Source organism: Papio anubis, chromosome 9 (genome assembly GCF_008728515.1).
Source record: "Papio anubis isolate 15944 chromosome 9, Panubis1.0, whole genome shotgun sequence".
Classification (NCBI taxonomy): Eukaryota; Metazoa; Chordata; class Mammalia; order Primates; family Cercopithecidae; genus Papio; species Papio anubis.
The window spans coordinates 50,545,034-50,565,793 of NC_044984.1; the positions used below are offsets into that span (position 1 = coordinate 50,545,034).

At 48.3% G+C, this 20,760-nt stretch overlaps 1 protein-coding gene across 6 annotated transcripts in view; it reads left to right on the forward strand.

Moving 5' to 3' along the window:
• Positions 1 to 20,760, forward strand: part of DGKA (diacylglycerol kinase alpha) — a 26,792-nt gene continuing 6,032 nt past the window's right edge. The window contains exons 1-18 of one of the 6 annotated variants that reach the window (XM_003906548.3): positions 1 to 366; positions 5,431 to 5,575; positions 5,979 to 6,052; positions 6,370 to 6,505; positions 6,940 to 7,014; positions 7,472 to 7,521; positions 7,876 to 7,950; positions 8,147 to 8,266; positions 8,375 to 8,489; positions 9,043 to 9,131; positions 9,269 to 9,388; positions 9,576 to 9,674; positions 10,172 to 10,255; positions 10,527 to 10,600; positions 10,785 to 10,859; positions 11,270 to 11,355; positions 11,446 to 11,535; positions 20,479 to 20,639. In XM_003906548.3, coding sequence (XP_003906597.1) covers positions 5,512 to 5,575; positions 5,979 to 6,052; positions 6,370 to 6,505; positions 6,940 to 7,014; positions 7,472 to 7,521; positions 7,876 to 7,950; positions 8,147 to 8,266; positions 8,375 to 8,489; positions 9,043 to 9,131; positions 9,269 to 9,388; positions 9,576 to 9,674; positions 10,172 to 10,255; positions 10,527 to 10,600; positions 10,785 to 10,859; positions 11,270 to 11,355; positions 11,446 to 11,535; positions 20,479 to 20,639 — 1,587 coding nt within the window. In that variant the 5' untranslated portion in view covers positions 1 to 366; positions 5,431 to 5,511. The other 5 variants (XM_003906549.5, XM_021922491.1, XM_021922489.2 and 2 more) reach the window with 5 other exon arrangements.

Genomic DNA, 20,760 nt, shown 5'->3' on the forward strand with positions numbered 1-20,760 from the left:
TACCCACACATGCATATACCCTTCTAGTCAGAGGTCTCCCCTCCCCCTTCTTCCCACCCCCAGGTGTAAGAAGGAGATTCCAGGAACTTAAGGCTTTGTTACTCTGCCCCATTTTCAATGAAAGGTAGGAGGGAGTTAGACAGGGGTTAGGGCGGGGCCAGTAAGCAGAATGCCTGAGTCTCCAGTTCCTGCCAGTAAGTCCCTTGCCCTCCATCTCTCTCCCTTGCTGTACCACCTTCACCACCAGCCATGCGACCCCAAGAGCCTTAATGACTCTAGAAGAGACTCCAGGCAGGAGAAGCTCTAAGGACCTTTGACTCCCTACTTTTGGCCCGGGCCTTCTGTGCTACCTGCCAGGGCCAGCAGGTAAAGTGGGAGGATGAGGGTGTGGAGAAAGGGTGGATACAGACCAGAGTGCAAACCTCCACCCTAGAATTAAGGAGAGGACATGAGTCTTGACAGGAGGTGTTCTTAGACTGGAGAAAATAAGTCTAAAAGGGAGGAGAGGAACGTGGAGAAGGTGGGCAGATTGTCTCAAGCAGGGTGGAGCCCGGGACAGGAGGGAGGTGTTTGGTCAGGTTGTGGAGTCTGGGACTCTGGCCTTGCCCCCGTGGGATCTCCTGAGTGTGAAGTCAGTGGTGGATGGAAGGGAGTTGGACAGGGAAGTTCAGGATGGCAGCAATCAGAAGAGAGTGAGACTAGTTGGTTGGGTGCCCAGCTGCTGAGCTGTTCTGCTAGCGGCCCGCCCGGTATCTTGGCCTCCCAGGTTTGGGGTGAAGGGAGAGGCTGTGAGTGATTAGAAAGAGAAAATAGAAGCAGAGCTGCCGCCGGCGCGGGAAGAAGATGAGGAGCGCAGCAAATGGAGAAAATGTGTCCAAAGCCCGGGACATATTCAAGGGAGGGAGGAGCAGGTTATGGTGAACTGGAAACCTACAAACGGGCCTCTCCAACTTCGAAGTTCCCAGAGTTGGGGGCGCCGGGTGCGGGCGCGGCGGGCAGGCTGGGGTGGGGGGCGGGCAGCTGTGTCGTCAGGAGCGGGGCGGCCCCGCTGCGGCCGCGTCTGCCTGGCCCGTCCCCTCCAGCCCAGCTCGGGCTCCAGCTCCAGCGCCGGCGCTTCAGCTACGACCGCGAGCCCTCCCAAGCAAGGTAGAGACCCCGCGAGCCCCCCAGCGCCCCGCCCTCCCCCATTGGAACAGGACAGGGGTAGGGAAGGCCAGCACCCACGGGCTGCGTTCGTGGTGCTGGGTCGGGAAGGAGGAAGCGTGACAGCTGGAGCTGGTATCGAGAAGGGTCTGCGCTGGGACGCAGGGGTGCAGCGGGAGGGCTGGGCCAGAACCCGGGGGGTAACGTCTCCCAGGCCTTCCCTCCATCCCTCCAGCTCATTCGGAGGGATGGTGAAGCCTGGTTCCTGGGACCCGACTCTGAGGGAAGTGCTTTTCGGAACCTCCACAGTGCCGCACGGGTGGAGAAGGGTTCTTGTTTGGCCTCCAGGTCTCCAACTTCCCACCCCCATCCTCTCCCCACCTGTCACTGGGAAGTTTCTGAAAATACCTGAGTCTGAATCTCACTTTTCACCCTTAGATAGGAGAAATAAGCCTTCCTGAGGAAGAAAGGCAAATATATTATTGGGCATCTCTTCAGCCTCAGCACAGACAAGCCCACATCCCCCAACCATGCCAGTATCGTAACTTCCTCTTGTACTACGCAATGACACCCTCTACACACACACACATGCACACACACACACGCACACACACACACACACAACCCCCTCAGCCAGGCAGCACTGCAGTCTTCAGTGTTTGTGGAGGCTTAATAAGTTTTGAGGCTTCAAGCAAATCATTCCCTCTTGGGGGCTACCTACTAGCAGCAGCGGTCCAGGAGAGGAGGAGGATACAGTCTATGATATGATTAAGGAATTCAGAAGTCCAGGTAATCAATCTTGGGCCCTCAAATTCGGAGCTCCTGCCCCCTGGGGCAGCCTCAATATTCTGGGGACATAGCTATTTCCGGAGTAATGGTCGACTTAAAAGACTTGGAATGTGAGCAATGAATGCTTAAGTGAAAAAAGGAAACTTTAAATATTAACACAGGCTTTGGAAATAATATTTATCTCTTGGTTAAAATTTTAGTATTTGATGTTTAAAATTAGATCCAGAGACCCATGAGCTCTAAGATTTAGTGGAATGTACTAAGGATAGGTGTCTAGAGTCTGTGCCCTTAAGAGAGTAATTCTCTCTCTATGCCTTAATTTCCTCCTCTGTAAAATACAAGGGTTGGTGACTCTCAGCTCTGTGGATGTTCTAAGATTCTCTGCCTCCAAGTCAACTTCTTTCTTTCTCACCCCAAGTGGGTAGGGGCGGGCAGGGAAACCAGAGGAGGGAAGGGAAGGGTGAGTCACAAATAGCTGGCAGGCTGGCAGCAGACCCCACCCTCCCAGCCCTGGCATTTGCCTAGACTAGCCCAGGTTATAGCCTCAGGGTTGGGATGGACCTGGAGGAAAAAAATGGACTTGTTCCAGGTCTTTAAGTTCCCAGGATCCCACAGTTTGCTGCCCTTCAGCTCCAGGGATAGCTAAATTTTCAGTAAGAGAGGTCAAGAGAACCACTGAAAAGATCCCAGGAGCACTCATGTTGAAGATTCCAGCCCAGGGGTGTCCTTGAACGCTGAGAGTCTAGTTCTAGCTACCTCATCATCCTCCCAGAGGCATAGTTCACGGTCCTGATACTACATGTTTGCACCTGACAGATATATTAATAACAAGGGGTAAGATGTACAACTGGGCTTCACTGATGCTGGAAGTCCCTGAAATTTATGCCTTCCTGGTTCAAAGACATCGGTTTTCCTAATCTCCAGAAATGTTTCTCTAGGTACTACCCTTGTGTAAGAATGATAATAGCTGATGATCATTGAGTTCCTATTCTGTGCCATGCTGTTTGCTAAGTACATTGCATATATCATCTTATTTAATGCCCACATTGCAACTGATTTCTGTAGGTGCCCACTTTACTGATGAGAAAACTGAGGCTCAGGGAGATGAAATGACCTCTCAAAGAGCTAGGATTCTGATCCTTGCCTGTCCAATTTGCAAGTCCATTCTCTTAACTTCTACTCTATACTACTTCTCCAGGTTTAAGACCTGCGGAGCTAGAAAGGAGCAAGAAAGAGTTAGATCATTGTAAAAAGAGAGGCAGAGAAGAAGCCTGTCCTCTCTTCTATGCACTGTAACTTGTTTGCTCCCTCCCTGTCACTTTCTCCCTCAGATTCCATTTCCTAGAACTTCGGAGTCATCTTAGAATTCCCAGAGGTAATCAGAGAGGCCAATTAAGCTATAGAGGCCCCATTAGGCATAAGACTATTAGTATTCATTAGATCTGTTGGCAGCAGAAGTTGGACTACAGTCATTGAAAAGTGCCAGATGGGTAGAGTCCTTTCTCTAGGATGTCAGTATCCCAGAACCTTCTCCTGAGTGTTCCCAGAGAGCTGCTGGAACAGGAATGGTGTGCTGCATAAAAGTAGGCAGCAGAGATGTCCCAAGGGTAGAGGCTGCAGAGAAGGTTCTTGCACCATCAGAAAGGAAAGGGGCTGGGCTGTTCTTGAACACCCAAACTGCTTCCCTAACCCAACAAGCCCTAAATTAGTGGGTGGAGATCAGGGTGTTGGATGGGGTAGTCAATGAGTGCTTTTCAGGATCATTCATTCATTCATTTAACAAATATTTATTTAGCACCTATTCTATGTACCACAAATTATCTCCTTTCCTCTGACTGTCAGGTGGACACTCTGGCATCCCATTCCCATGTAACCATATTTGGATTAATAGCCCCAAATTATGAATCCCCAGCTTTACACAATCACTTGTACAACCACTATTGAGCACCCACTACAAACTGGGAAGGGTGTCCCGCAGACAGAACAGTAAGTCTCATCACTCTGAGCGGGGGAGAGCTTGGCATGCCTGATGAACAGAAAGGAGTGCAGTTAAACCAGAGGGCCCGCTGTGAGGAGATAGTGGAACAAGTGAAGGGCAGAGTAACAAGCAGAGGCACTACCACATGGCCTTGGGCTGGAGCCTTGGATTTTCCATCTATCAACTGCCTTAGGAAATCCAAGCTTCTCTGAGCTCGTTTCCTCATCTGTAGAATGGTTATGCCAACAGTTTCCTATGTCTCAGGATTTGATTCTAATTGTTAATACAATAATAACTAGCATTTCTTGTAGGCCTTCTAAATGTCAGGCATTATACAAGCCACTTTTCATATATTGCTTTACTTAAGCCACACAACTGTGAAAAATGGGTTCTCATTCTCCGCATTTTACAGATATAACTTCTCCAAGTCACACAGTGGTATCAGAGCTAAGAATGGGACCCAAATATGACCAATCCTAGTTCTGTTCCAAAACCGTGCTGTGTTATATTCACGTAAGATATATTATTATCATTATTGAATCAAGGCAAGTCACTCACTGCACCTTGGTCCCTGGGTCCAGTAGCCAAAACTTAGGGCTTCCTAAGCACTGCTGACCTAGCGGAGTGGAAGGAAGTTCCCAGTAGTCGAGACACTAGCACTCGGCTCCACCGTCCCGGGACTGGGAAACACTAGATCTGTTGGCAGCAGAAGTTGGACTATAGTCATTGAAAACTGCCAGATGGGTGAGTCCTTTCTCTAGGATGTCAGTATCCCAGAACCCTCTTCTGAGGAAGAGACTCTGTGGATACCCAGAGTCTCTTCCCCTGCCTCTTCCCTACCCCGCGCCTAGGTCCCCATCCTTCCCTAGTGGAGCTCCGCGGAACGCAGTCCAGGCGGGGCCGGGTCTAGGGACCTTGCCAGAGCTGGTTCTATGTCGCGCGTCAGAAGCGCTAGAGGTCGTTGCGGGGCGTGGGTGGCTCGGGGAGTGGGTGGCTGAGCGGAGCTGGGGTCCCGGGCCAGAGGCGGAACAAAATGGGGTCATGGCCAGGAAGACGCGCTAACGCAGTAAGAGTCACCCAGAGGGCGGGAACTGCCGAGGACCCGAGACGGGAGAGAGCCCAGGCTGGGGAGAGTCTGCAGAGATTGACGATGGCGGGAGGAAACGCCGAAACAGACAAGGGACACACCCACAGAAACATATATAGACTGAGAAAGCCGGGTGCGGTTGGGAAGGTGAGGGTAGTCAGATGAATCAAGATAGGTTGGGGGAGAAGGAGAAGGATCCAGAAATGGAGAGACAGAGATGAGTCAGAGAAACAGAGACAGAGGACAGACATTGTCAGGGAGGGTAGAGGCACAGGGAAGAGGGACACAGGGAAAGGAAGATATTTAGGGAGGGACTAGGAGAGAAGGAAAGAACAAAAATAATAGTGGGAGTAGAGACAGAATGAAACAGACAGAAGAAAAGACACCCAGACAGCTGGCTTTTCCCACTGTACAGTCTGTCACCTTTCCCCAGGCCTACCCTCTGAAGAGGTCCAAGCAACGGAAGTACTACTACGAAGCTGCCTTTCTGGCCATCCTTGAGAAAAACAGACAGATGGCCAAGGAGAGGGGCCTAATAAGCCCCAGTGATTTTGCCCAGCTGCAAAAATACATGGAATGTGAGTCTTCCTGTCAGGCCTTCAGTTCTGGAGACCCTGCCCCAGAGAATCCCTCCTCCCCCTCATTACACCTCCTGCCCTCCAGCTTCCTCAGTGGCTTTGAGCAGTGTGCTGCTTAGATGTGCCCATGACTGGGAACGGGAGGAGCCGGAGATGGGGAGATGCGCAAGGTCTCGGCTCTCTACCCACCTTCGCTGTACCTGGACTGCTTGCTCCAGCTCTCAGAGAAGAGGAGTAAAGAGTAGTACTGTTTTGGGGATCTGAAATATTTTTTCCTCTGTATTTCTTTGTTTCTTCTTGGAATTTCTTCATGTTATTTGACTCTTTTTTCCTGCTGGATTTCTCTGGCAGGAGAACTCAGCTGGACTAATAATGCCGTTCTCTTACTCTCTCCACACCCTAGACTCCACCAAAAAGGTCAGTGATGTCCTAAAGCTCTTCGAGGATGGTGAGATGGCTAAATATGTCCAAGGAGATGTGAGTGGCAGCGGGGAAATTCTCTCCTTGATCAACTCTTCCCATCTTTGTTTTTGATCCCCAATTTCCAGGAATTATTCTGGACCTGTCCCTCGCTGTCCCCTCTAGAGATACCCTAGTGTCCATTGTCACTCCGGCTATTGCTTTAGGACAAAACAGGAGATTCTATTAACTCAGGACTTAATCAAAGAAACCATACTCCTGCCTCAGATGCTTCTCACCTCTGCACTTATTATCCCTGTCCTCACTACTCCCAATTCTTCAGCCCCAGCTCTGACCTTGCAGACTCCCTGGGATAATGCTCACTCTCATTATAGGCCATTGGGTACGAGGGATTCCAGCAATTCCTGAGAATCTATCTGGAAGTGGATAATGTTCCCAGACACCTAAGCCTGGCACTGTTTCAATCCTTTAAGACTGATCACTGCTTAAATGAGGCAAATGTGACAAAAGGTATGGTCAAGCAGGTAGGACTGGGCTGAGCCTCTGGAAGAAAAATCAAACTTACGGATTTGGGGATGAGAATTGACTTGAGTCACATGTTGTGCAGGTTGGGGGAAATTGGTGGAGAATAGTCAGGCTGGTCTAGGAGCTAAGGGGAGGAAAGGTAAAGGGGAGAGGTAAGCTGAGGGCAGTGGCTCACATCTGTAGTCCCAGCACTTTGGGAGGCTGAGGTGGGAGGATTGCTTGAGGCCAGGAGTTCAAAGTGCAGTGAGCAGTAATCATGCCACTGCACTCCAGCCTCAGTGACAGAGCGAGACCCTGTCTCTTAAAAAAATTAGTAAATTTTTTTTTTTTTTTAAAAGGAAGAGGTGGAACAGACAAAGGATAAAACATGAGCCAAAGTGAAGGGAGCCCTGACTTCTGATCTGCTTTTTTGTAACCAGATGTGGTGTGTCTCAATGATGTTTCCTGCTACTTTTCCCTTCTGGAGGGTGGTCGGCCAGAAGACAAGTTAGAATGTGAGTTGCCCTTCTGGAGTGAGGTGGTGGGGCAGTGAAGGGAGAGAGAGGTGTTTCCCAGCCTCCTTTCCCTTATTCCTTCAGGATTCCTAAAGGCTGACAGGTCTAGACAAAGGTGGGGCCAGAGAATGAGCCCATTTCCTCTGTTCTTCCAGACTATTTATACCTAATACCCTTCACCATAGTCACCCCAGTACCCATGTCTTGTACATTCCCATGTAGGCAGCCTAGGATATCCTTGGGATATGGATTGTGTATTGTCTCCCCTGACACATTCACTGAGGGGGATTCCATGCTTGTTTTCCCTTCCTTTTTGTCTCTTTCTCAGTCCCATCCCAGGCTCTAGGCTTCTCACCCAAAAGCTCTCTCCCTGTCTCTTTGTTTCCCCCATATTCTGGTATGAATTCTATGAGTATCTCTCACAAACTGACCCTGGCCCCCCTAAAACACCCCACAGTCACCTTCAAGCTGTACGACACGGACAGAAATGGGATCCTGGACAGCTCAGTGAGTTGGGGACCCTGTATGCTGGGCAAGGGAATATGTGTTCATTTGTCTGCACCCTCCTGCCCCTACTCTTCCAGGGTCTTAAGAAACAGAAGAGGATGGGGGGAGAGGTTGAGTCCTGTAGGACTAAATTTGAAAGTAAGTCCCAAGCTCTTGACCCCTCAAAGAGAATGCTGGAGACATGAATTGGGTCTGCCTTACAAGCATACAAACACATTTATTTACTTGGCAGACTTACCTGAGAATGAGAGGTGTGAATCTGGGGTGGAACCCCGGAACACTGATTTCTGGAAAAGAATTTGGATGGTGATAGTAAGGGGGATATGACTGTGGCTCTTGCCTTTTTTGCTCCAGGAAGTGGACAAAATTATCCTACAGATGATGCGAGTGGCTGAATACCTGGATTGGGATGTGTCTGAGCTGAGGCCGGTAAGGCAGCTCTTCCTTCTTGTCCCTTCTTGTATCTTCTTCCCTGATGAGTCCTGCATCTGCCTTACCTCATCTCTGACAGGCAACCTGGTTCCCTTGGCTAAGATGACTGGGCTGGGTATCCTAAGAGGCAGTGGAGAGGTGTTGGGTCTGAAGACCCACTCACACTGAAAGTCCCTTTCCACTCTGTGCTCAGATCCTTCAGGAGATGATGAAAGAGATTGACTATGATGGTAGTGGCTCTGTCTCTCAAGCTGAGTGGGTCCGGGCTGGGGCCACCACTGTGCCACTGCTAGTGCTGCTGGGTCTGGAGATGGTGAGTGGAGAGACTTTGGAGGATGAGTAAGACAGCCTTGGGTTATGCTTGCCAGGATTGGTCCTGTAAGGGCTTTGACACTCCCTAGCATCTACTGTGCCTTCCTAGACTCTGAAGGACGATGGACAGCACATGTGGAGGCCTAAGAGGTTCCCCAGGCCAGTTTACTGCAATCTGTGCGAGTCAAGCATTGGTCTTGGCAAACAGGGGCTGAGCTGTAACCGTGAGTAATGGGACCTGGGAGGTAGGGGAAGAGGGTCAGCGCAGCTATCTGTGGAAGCTTGGCTGTCTGAACTTAGAAAGGCCTAGGTTTGAATCCTGGGCTCTGCCACTGACTAGTTATGTGACCTTGGGAAAGCCACATCACTTCTTTAAGCCTTAGTTTCCTCAACTGAAAATGAGGTAATTGTGAGCATTTAAAAAGTTGGTGCAAGAAAAGTGCTTCAGATGGTGCATGCACATACTATAACATGCAATAAAAAAAATATCTAGTATGATTACTATTGCTGTTAGACCTGAGCCTCCCAAGCATCATCCAGCTCAGTTCCTGCCTGGCATATGGATGGTGTGGGGCAGGTATGGGGTAGCAGCTGATCTTTTAGGAGGAAGAGTAAGAAAAAGGCATGGCTTTTGGAAGCGGGCACTTCACCCCAAACTTTTATTCTGGTACACCCTGAAGCAAGGGATCACATATCTGATCCTGCCTCACCCCCAGGTAAGAAGGAAATAGGGGGAGGGGCTCAGCTAAGCCTCCCAACTTCTTTCTTCTCCCTCAGTCTGTAAGTACACTGTTCACGACCAGTGTGCCATGAAAGCCCTGCCTTGTGAAGTCAGCACCTATGCCAAGTCTCGGAAGGACATTGGTGTGAGTGACCTCAAGCCCCTGCTCCCAACATCACCTCCATCCTGACCCTGGCCCTTGGCCCATTGCTGCCCTCAGCTCCTCCCTCCCCTAGGTCCTGCTCAGACCCTCCCAGACAAGGGACTGCCTTTCTCCCCAAGGTCCAATCACATGTGTGGGTGCGAGGAGGCTGTGAGTCCGGGCGCTGCGACCGCTGTCAGAAAAAGATCCGGATCTACCACAGTCTAACCGGGCTGCATTGTGTATGGTGCCACCTAGAGGTCAGTTTGGGAGCCATGCCTCCTGGCTGCGTCTTAGGGCCCCGCAGAGCTGCCCTCTCCACGGGCCTCCCAGCCACACCTTCCTTACAGCCACAGTTGCCCCAGGGGCTCTTTCCAGCCCAAACTGCCAGGTTGAGAGGAGACAGGGTTCCCTTCGTGATCTCTCTGTGCCCACCTCGTCTTTCAGATCCACGATGACTGCCTGCAAGCGGTGGGCCATGAGTGTGACTGTGGGCTGCTCCGAGATCACATCCTGCCTCCATCTTCCATCTATCCTAGTGTCCTGGTGAGACCCTCCGCCGCAGTGGGGAAGGGACAGGAGTGCCTCCCCGATTTCCCACACTCACTGAGTGGCATTTAGAATAGAGAGCTCGCCGGGCGCGGTGGCTCAAGCCTGTAATCCCAGCACTTTGGGAGGCCGAGACGGGTGGATCACGAGGTCAGGAGATCGAGACCATCCTGGCTAACACGGTGAAACCCCGTCTCTACTAAGAAATACAAAAAAAAAAAACTAGCCGGGCGAGGTGGCGGGCGCCTGTAGCCCCAGCTACTCGGGAGGCTGAGGCCGGAGAATGGCGTGAACCCGGGAGGCGGAGCTTGCAGTGAGCTGAGATCCGGCCACTGCACTCTAGCCTGGGCTACAGAGCCAGACTCCGTCTCAAAAAAAAAAAAAAAAAAAAATAGAATAGAGAGCTCATACTTTTAGGATTCAAGTCAGACCCCTCTGTTTAGGGATTCGTGCACAATACAGCTTTCCTTCCCTCTGCTTTCTTCCCCTCCCAGGCCTCTGGACCGGATCGTAAAAATAGCAAAACAAGCCAGAAGACCATGGATGATTTAAATTTGAGCACCTCTGAGGCTCTGCGGGTACAGGGCTAAGAGTCTGGGGCTTCATGATGGGGGCCGATTTTTCACTGGATCCCTCATGGGTGGGAATGAAGTGGGAGTGCCTGGTGGGGGGCGGTTGATGCTCACTCTCCAGAAACTCCACCATGGTGGGGGAGGAAAGGGGAGGGAAACAGGAGGGAGGAGGAAAATATCTTGGTGGAATGCCAGCCCTCTGCCCCTGTCTCCAGGGCCCACCTTAACTCTGACAAAATCCTGCTTTCTTTATCTTTACTTTCTTCCCCCAATGCAGATTGACCCTGTTCCTAACACTCACCCACTTCTTGTCTTTGTCAATCCTAAGAGTGGCGGGAAGCAGGGGCAGAGGTGAGGAGAGATATATTGGGCCTTCTAAGATGAGAGGGAGGGCCTGCCTGCAGCACTTGGAAGGTGGAAGGGGATGTGTGTGTCTGGAGGGGCATACCTTGAGGAACACATCAAGAGGGTGAGGTTCAGAAGATCACCCCCTACCCCTGCGCCTGCCATGAGCTTTTCTTTTTCCCACACACAGGGTGCTCTGGAAGTTCCAGTATATATTAAACCCTCGACAGGTGTTCAACCTCCTGAAGGATGGTCCTGAGATAGGGTGAGCACAGGTTAGGGGCTGTATCACAGTGTTTTCGTTGATCTGTGTATCTGTATATGTTAGGAGAGTGCAGGAAAGAGCGCAGTTGGGAGAGGAGGGCTAGAGATCCCCAAGAGGCCAGAATTCTGAATGTTTCCTTCCCTAGGATCACTGGGTATCCCATCCTCCGAGCTCTCTGGCCCATCTCTGTACTGCTCTCCAAGAATGAAGATACCAATTTTTCCCTAACCACTGAGGAGTGGCTATAACTTTCCCCATTGTTCTTTTCTCTGACCTTCATAGAAACTCAAGTCTTTTGACAAAAAGGAGGAGGGTCCTAAGGAATGAGAGACAAGAAGCAATGTGCCTGCCCAGGAGTTGGGTAACCTCAGTCCTGTTATCCTTCATCTTCTCTCTCCCCTTTGTCTCAGGCTCCGATTGTTCAAGGATGTTCCTGATGGCCGGATTTTGGTGTGTGGTGGAGATGGCACAGTAGGCTGGATTCTAGAGACCATTGGTCAGTGCAGGGAGGGGCTCTAGGAAGAGATTGGAGTCGTAGTCTTGCAGAGCTAACTCACTCCATCCTTCTCTTCACCTGCCTCCGCAGACAAAGCTAACTTGCCGGTTTTGCCTCCTGTTGCTGTGTTGCCCCTGGGTACTGGAAATGATCTGGCTCGATGCCTAAGATGGGGAGGAGGTAAGTGGTTAGAAATTGTTTTGCTGTAGGATGTGGGGAGTTGTGTAGGATGGGAAAGGCACTTGGAGAAGAAACTAGGCATCTGGTATAGAAAGAGGATTGGGGAAGAAGAGGGGCACAGACAGGTAGTTACAAAAGTGGAATGTCCAAAAAGAAGACAGCTTTGGAAGAAGCAGGGACCACAATCTGAACCTAGAAGGGTCAAGGGTGATAGTCCCCTTTCCTGTAAATATTTTTATGTTTCTTCCAACCAACTCTTTTTTTTTTTTTTTTTTTTTTTTTGAGACGGAGTCTCGCTCTGTCACCCAGGCTGGAGTGCAGTGGCCGGATCTCAGCTCACTGCAAGCTCCGCCTCCCGGGTTCCCGCCATTCTCCTGCCTCAGCCTCCCGAGTAGCTGGGACTACAGGCGCCCACAACCGCGCCCGGCTAATTTTTTGTATTTTTAGTAGAGACGAGGTTTCACCGTGGTCTCGATCTCCTGACCTTGTGATCCGCCCGCCTCGGCCTCCCAAAGTGCTGGGATTACAGGCGTGAGCCACCGCGCCCGGCCTCAACCAACTCTTATGGCTCAGAGAATCAAGGAATATGGGGGTGGGGAACAATGTGAGAATAAGGAAGGTTGTATCAGCTAAGCCAGATGCTGACTGATGGAGCTAGCAGGGAGTTTGGTCATGTCTCATTCACTCATTCAAACAATTAACCAAGTAGTCATTAATTAATTCACTATGACTTTTTTCCGAGTATTGCAATAGTCTCCTAACTGCTCTCCCGTTTCTAATCTCTTGTGCCTTTCAAACAGAAAGAGTTTGAGGGATAGCATTGGTAGATAAAGAGGTCAGTGTAGGGCAGATTGTGTTTGAGGAATCTTGGAGTTGAGGTTATTGGGTTCAGAGTCCAGCTCTAAGATCTTGCTGGAGATCTTATGGAATAGAGATCTGCTAAGGGCAGCAGAAGGCATTCTAGATGGAGGAAGTAGTGTAAGGCCAGAGGAGCCACCAAACAACATGGTGGTGCATTGGGGGAACTGTAAGTCATTCATTATGATTGGGACATAGGGTACAAGGTGGAAAACGTGGAGAGGGAAGACTAGTTGAGCAGAGTCCAGATTATGGAGGGTTATGAATACTGTGCCGGGGAGTTTTTAATTTTATCCTGCCAGAGATTGCAAGCTGACAGCCCACAGTAATTATTTTGTGTTGTTTTGTATTGGTTGCCTTGCAGTGTTTTCAATTTCTTTGTACTTGATTATTTCTAAGTGGGACATGTATTCTTCAGTTTGTCACAATCCCGTTGGCTCCCTGCTAGTCCCTTATTCACTTTACCTTTCTTTTTTTTTTTTTTTTTCCCCTTAAGATGGAGTCTCGCTCTGTTGCCCAGGCTGGAGTGCAGTGGTGCCACCTCAGCTCACTGCAACCTCTGCCTCCCAGGTTCAAGTGATTCTCCTGTCTCAGCCTCCCGAGTAGCTGGGATTACAGGTGTGCACCATCATGCCCGGCTAATTTTTGTATTTTTAGTAGAGACGAGGTTTCACCATGTTGGCCAGGCTGGTCTCAAACTCCTGACCTCAAGTGATCCGCCCACCTAGGCCTCCCAAAGTGTTGGCATTACAGGCATGAGCCACCACGCCCAACCCACTTTACCATTCATGCCACTCAGGTATTTGAGTGTGCAATCCTTGCACTATGGGCGAACTCTTTTTTTTCTTTTCTTTTTTTTTTTAACCCAATCAAACAAGCAGCAGTCAGAGGGAACTTGATGTCAAGTAAAAGATGTAACTAAAAGAAAAATTAGGAAGAAAGATCTCTGAGCGCTTATTATAATTTAAGTTTTATATGTAGACATATAACCAATTCTTTGACCAATTTTCAGATCCTCAACATCTGACTTTTTCATTTATAATATTAGACATTTTGAAATTACATGTTTTATGTCTTCCCTGTATTCTGCAAACAAGAATCAAGTTAGCATAACCAAGCAAACAAGTTAGCAGAAAACATTGCAGTTTTCTGGTAACTCAACCTGAATCAGGACAATAAGGACATAAATATAGCACTAATGAAAAGAGTGGGGCTGGGCACAGTGGTTCCTTCCTGTAATCCCAACACTTTAGGAGGCTGAGATCAGAAGATCACTTTAAGCCAGGAGCTGGAGACCAGCCTGGACAACAAAGTGAGACCAAGTCTCTACAAAATATTTTTTAAAAAATTAACTGGGCATGGTGGCACATGCCTGTAGTCCCAACGACTCAGGAGGTAGAGACTGGGGGATTCCTTGAGCACAGGAGTTTCAGGCTGCAATGAGCTATGACTGGGCCACTGCACTCAATCCTGAGTGACACAGTAAGAACCCATCTCTAAAAATAAGCAAACACACAAATAAATAGCCAGGCATGGTGGTGCATGCCTATAGTCCCAGCTGAGGTTGAGGTGGGAGGATTGCTTCAGCTGAAAAGATCAAGGCTGTAGTGAGCCCTGATTGCACCACTGCACTCCAGCCTGGGCAACAGTGTGAGACTTTAAATTTAAAAATAAGAAGGAAAACATGTTGACACTGAAAAAATCATGAGGTTTGAAGAGAGGGGATTGAAAACAGTATCACTATGGGAGCTCTGTGGAAGATGGATTGTAGGAAATTACCTGTTTTGCAGTAGTCCAGACAAGAGATGATGAACACAGAAGCCAAGGCAGCAGCAGTGGAGTTAATGAGGTAGAAGCCACAGCTCTGGATAACTGACAGGTTGTGGAGGAGGAGGTAGAGACAAGTCTAGGACATTTCCTAGGTTTGTGGACTCAGCAGATGGGGGTGGCATTTATTTATTCATTTATTCATTTATTTATTTATTTATTTTGAGACAGAGTCTTGCTCTCTTGCCTAGACTGGAGTGCAGTGGCACAATCTCAGCTCACTGCAACCTCCACCTCCCAGGTTCCGACGATTCTCCTGCCTCAGCCTCCTGAGTAGCTGGGATTACAGGCGTCCACCACCACATCCAGCTAGTTTTTGTATTTTAAGTGGAGATGAGATTTCACCATGCTGGCCAGGCTGGTCTCGAACTTATGACCTCAGGTGATCCACCTGCCTCTGACTCCCAAAGTGCTGGGATTATATGCATAAGCCACCGCACCCAGCCTCGGGGTGGATTTATTAAGATAGGGAATACAGGAGGAAGATCAGTTTAAGGAAGAAAAATTCAGTTTGGGGCAGGTGGAGATGTTATGGTGGGTGGTTAGAAATACGTATCAGGAATTTAGGAGAGAAGTCAAATATTTTAGGAGATACATGTTTAAGAGTCCTCTGCGCCTAGGTGGTAATTGACATTCTGAGAGTAGCTGCGATTACCCAGGCAAAGAGGTAAGAGAAGGTGAACAAGGACAGCAAGATCCTGGTAAACACCCTATTTAACAGTTGAGCAGAGGAAGAGGAGTTATTAAAGGAGTCTGCATTAGTGTCCCATTGCTGCTGTCACCAATTACCACAAACAGTGGCTTAAAGCAACACAAATTTATTATCTTACAGTTCTGGATGAAAGAACTCCAAAATGGGTCTCACTAGGCTAAAATCAAGGTGTTAGCAGAGCTGAGTTCTTTTCTAGAGGCTCTAGGGAAGAATCCTTTGCTTTTTCTAGTTTCAACAAGCTATCTGCATTCCTCAGCTCAAGGTCCCCCTTCCAACCAGTGAGTGGTCTTATCACTCCAACCCCTGCTTCCATAGTCACATCTCCTTTTACAACTCTTTTCTCCTGCCTTCCTCTTTCACTTATAAGGACCCCTGTGATTATGCTGGTACCACCCAGATAATCCAGTATGATCTCCCATCTGAAAATCCTCGTTTCTTTGTTTGTTTGTTTGTTTTTAGACAGAGTCTACCTCTGTTGCCCAGGCTGGAGTGCAGTGGCACAATCTTGGCTCATTGCAACCTTGGCCTCCCTGGTTCAAGCGATTCTCATGTCGCAGCCTCCCAGGTAGCTGGGATTACAAGCCTGTGCCAACACGCCTGCTAATTTTTGTATTTTTAGTAGAGACAGGTTTTACTGTGTTGCCCATGCTGGTCTCGAACTCCTGACCTCAAGTGAATCGCCTGCCTCAGCCTCCCACAGCCTCCCAAAGTGCTGGTATTACAGGTGTGAGCCACTGCGCCTGGCCTATGGAGACATTTTTAAAACCTTTTTTCTCCCCTGACTACAATTATAATACATGCTGGTGGTAAAAAAAATAGCTCAAACATTTCATATATATGTGCCAAGAAAGTGAAAGCTCCCTATAATCTATGCCCTACAGTTTTGGGGGCTGTTCCTCCATGTTTTACTTCCTAGACACAAACTAACATATATTTAAACAATGAGATCATTTTATAGATGTTTTTCTTCTTTTTCTAACTTAACAGTTCATATTGGTTATCATTATATTTCTATACAGTCAGGTTTGCTTCATCCATTTTAGGACTGAATAGTGTTCCATTGTGTGAATGTGTAATCATTTATAAACAGTTCCCTATTGGTGGACATTCATTTATAAACAGTTCCCTATTGGTAGCATTCAGTTTTTTAATCTTACAAACCATGGTGCAGTGAACACTCATACATCTATCTCTGCGCATAGATATGAACATTTCTCTAGGAGAGATTTCTAGAAGTAGAATTGCTGATTTGGAGAATATGAACATTTTTATTTTATTTTATTTTATTTTTTGAGACAGAGTTCCACTCTTGTTGTCCAGGCTGGAGTGCAATAGCACAATCTTGGCTCACTGCAACCTCTACCTCCCGGTTCAAGCGATTCTTGTGCCTCAGCCTCCCCAGTAGCTGGGACTAAAGGCATGCGCCACCATACCTGGCTAATTTTTTGTATTTTCAGTAGAGATGAGGTTTCACCATGTTGGTCAGGCTGATCTCGAACTTTGACCTCAGGTGATCCTCCTGCTTTGGCCTCCCAAAGTCCTGGGATTACAAGTGTGAGCCACCACACCCAGCCATAAATAAATAAATAAATAAATATATATATATATATATATATACTTTTTTTTTTTTTTTGAGGCAGAGTCTCGCTCTGTTGCCCAGGCTGGAGTGCAGTGGCGTGATCTCGGCTCACTGCAAGCTCTGCCTCCCGGGTTCACACCATTCTCCTGCCTCAGCCTCCCGAGTAACAGGGACTACAGGCACCAGCCGCCATGCCCGGCTAATTCTTTTGTATTTTTAGTAGAGATGACGTTTCACCATCTTGGCCAGGCTGGTCTTGAAGTCCTGACCTCATGATCCACCCGCCTCGGCCTCCCAAAATGCTGGGATTACAGGCGTGAGCCACCGCGTCTGGCCTGAAAATAACTATTAATAGTAAAATGTTCATGCCGGACGTGGTGGCTCACGCCTGTAATCCCAGCACTTTGGGAGGCCAAGGTGGGTGGATCATGAGGTCAGGACTTCAAGACCAGCCTGGCCAAGATGGTGAAACATCATCTCTACTAAAAATACAAAAATTAACTGGGTGTGGTGGCAGGCACCTGTAATCCCAGCTACTCAGGAGGCTGAGGCAGGAGAAACACGGAGGTTGCAATGAGCTGAGATCATGCCGCTGCACTCCAGCCTTGGTGACAAACCTAGACTCCATCTTGGGAAAAAAAAAACACGGTATTTTCTTTTTAAAAAACTATTCAAATAGCCGAACATAGTGGCTCACACCTGTAATCCCAGCACTTTGGGAGGCCAAGGCTGGAGGATCACTTGAGCCCAGGAGTTTCAGACCATCCTGGGCTCCATAGTGAGACCTCATCTTTATGAAAAATAAAATAATTAGCCAGGCATGGTGGCACAAGCTTGTGGTTCCAGATACTCAGGAGGCTGAGGCAGGAGGATAGTTTGAGCCTGGCAGGTTGAGGCTGCAGTGAGCCAGTGCACTCCAGCTTGAGCAAGAGAGCAAGATCCCGTCTCAGAAAAAAAAAAAAAAATTACACAAATAGGCTGGGCGAGGTGGCTCACGCCTGTAATCCCAGCACTTTGAGAGGCCGAGGTGGGCGGGTCACGAGGTCAGGAGATCAAGACCATCCTGGCTAACATGGTGAAACCCCGTCTCTACTAAAAATACAAAAAATTAGCCAGGTATGGTGGCACATGCCTGCAATCCCAGCTACTTGGGAGGCTGAGCAGGAGCATAGCTTGAATCAGAGAGGCGGAGGTTGCAGTGAGCCGAGATCATGCCACTGCACTCCAGCCTGGGCAACAGAGCTGGACTCTATCTCAAAAAAAAAAAACTGACATAAATAATCAGTATGTTGTCACCATAAAAATTTAAAGACTCCCCACAAAATTCCATGTACCTCCTCAGAGATAAACACTGTTTCCTATTTACACTCATTTTTCTGTTTTTACATGCATGCACACACACACACACACACGTATGCATAAACACACAACTTTTTTTTTTTTTTTTTTTTTGAGACGGAGTCTCACTCTGTCACCCAGGCTGGAGTACAGTGGCGCAATCTCAGCTCACTGCAATGTCTGCCTCCCAGGTTCAAGCGATTCTCCCTGCCTCAGCCTCCTGAGTAGCTGGGATTACAGGCGCCCAACACCATGCCCAGCTAATTTTTGTATTTTTAATAGAGACAGGGTTTCACCATGTTGGCCAGGCTGATCTCGAACTCCTGACCTTAGGTGATCTGCCCACCTCGGCCTCCCAAAGTGCTGGGATTACAGGCGTGAGCCATTGCACCCAGCAAATATTATGTTTTGATAAAATCCAATAACATTTTGATAAAAATTGCCAAAATGCTTTCCAAAAATGAGTTATCAAGTCATGCCGTAGCTAACAGCAAATGAGAATGCCAATTTATTCATAAACTCATTAGCACTTGGTTTTCTGAATCTCCTTATACTTTGCCAACCTGATAGGCAACAAAAGTTAGCTAATTGTTTTAATTATGCTTCTTGAAATTGTTAGTAATACTGAGCACCTTTCCTATGCATATTGGCCATTTGTATTTTTTCTTCTATTATAGACTTGTTTGTATTATTTGCCCATTTTTCCTTTTTTGTTTTTTGTTTCTTTCTTTGTTTTGAGATAGTCTTGCTCTGCTGCCCATGCTGGAGTACAGTGGTGAGATCACAGCTCACCACAACCTCAAACTCCTAGGCTTATGCAATCCTCCCACCTCAGAGTAGCCAGGACTGCAGTCACATGCCACCACACCTGGCTAATTTTTTTTTTTGAGAGAGTTTCACTCTTGTTGCCGAGGCTGGAGTGCAGTGGCGTGATCTCGGCTCACTGCAACCTCCGCCTCCTGGGTTCAAGTGATTCTCCTGCCTCAGCCTCCCAAGTAGCTGGGATTACAGGTGTCTGCCACCACACCTTGCTAATTTTTTGTATTTTTAGTAGAGTTGGGGTTTCACCATGTTGGCCAGGCTGGTCTGAAACTCCTGACCTCGTGATCTGCCTGCCTCGGCCTCCCAAAATGCTGGGATTACAGGCGTGAGTCATCACGCCCAGCGTACATCTAGCTAATTTTTTTTTTTTTTTTTTTTTGAGACAAAGTCTCGTTCTGTCACCCAGGCTGGAGTGCAGTGGCACGATCTCGGCTCACTGCAAGCTCTGCCTCCTGGGTTCACGCCGTTCTCCTGCCTCAACCTCCTGAGTAGCTGGGACTACAGGCACTTGCCATCACACCTGGCTAATTTTTTGTATTTTTAGTAGAGATAAAATTTCATCATGTTAGCCAGGATGGTCTTGATCTCCTGACCTCGTGATCCGCCCGCCTCAGCCTCCCAAAATGCTGGGATTACAGGCGTGAGCTACCAACACCTGGCTAATTTTTATATTTTTTGTAGAGATGAGGTTTTCCCATGTTGTCCAGGATGGTCTTGATCTCCTGACCTCGTGATCCGCCCACCTCAGCCTCCCAAAATGCTGGGATTACAGGCGTGAGCCACCAACACCTGGCTAATTTTTATATTTTTTGTAGAGATGAGGTTTTCCCATGTTGTCCAGGATGGTCTCGAACTCCTGGCCTCAAGTGATCACCTGCCTCAGCCTCCCAAAGTGCTGGGGCTACAGGAGTGAGCCACTGTGCCTGGCCTTGTTTGTTTTCTGAGATGGGGTCTCACTATGTTGACCAGGCTGGTCTCGAACTCCTGGGTTCGAGCAATCCTCCTGCCATGTAGCTGGGATTATAGGCACTACCATGTCCATCTAGTTTTAAATTTTAACATAATTATATTTATCTATCTTTTTCTTTTGGGCTTCTAGTGTTGTATTCATTCAAAGATTATAAAAACATTTACTAATGTTTTCTTCTAGTACAAATTCTGGCCGGGCGCAGGTAGCCTATAATCCCAGCACTTTGGGAGGTTTGGGGTATGGATGGTCATGTCGTGCAGGTAGCGAGCATAGAACCCAGTAGGTAGTTTTTCATTCTGCTCCTCCCTTTCCCCAGGACCATTTATTGAATAATCTATCTTTTCCCCATTTATTTGAAATGATATCACATACTAAATTTCCATATATACTTGAGTCTATTTGGGGGCTCTCTATTCTTTACTATTGAACCTTTTATTCCATTCACTCTGCCTGTATAACACCGTTTACACATGGTTGCTTTATACTGTGGTCTGTCTGAATGGGGAGTGAAAGCATCAGGGGTCAAGTGTGAGAGAGGATTATCCCTATTTGTCACCCATCTTTTTCAGCATTCCCCTGGCTATTCTCTCCAACATTCCAGATGACTGTTGGTGCCATCTTTGCATATCCACACACATTGGAAACATTCACCCTCCACACAGTATAGAGGAAAGGTCCATAGGAGCTGTGACCATGCACTCTGCTCTGTCACTGGCTAGGGCTGGGAGGCTCAGCAGAAACAGGGCAGAAGGCCCCTGGGAATTTGTGGAGCTGGGAGCTGAGAAGAGGCCTCTCTGGGACCAGAACTCAGTGCTAACCTATCTTCTCCACTCCTAGGATATGAAGGACAGAATCTGGCAAAGATCCTCAAGGATTTAGAGACGAGTAAAGTGGTACATATGGATCGATGGTCCGTGGAGGTGATACCTCAACAAACTGAAGAAAAGAGTGACCCCGTGCCCTTTCAAATCATCAATAACTACTTCTCCATTGGTGTGGTCAGTGGAATGGGGCTTGGGGAGAAGGAAGAAAGCGGGGGCCAAGCAGTCAGAGGCTGGAGGAGAGCAGAAAGGGAGGGGGGAGGTTAAGTGACCTGTGACACAGGGAAATCGGGAGTGC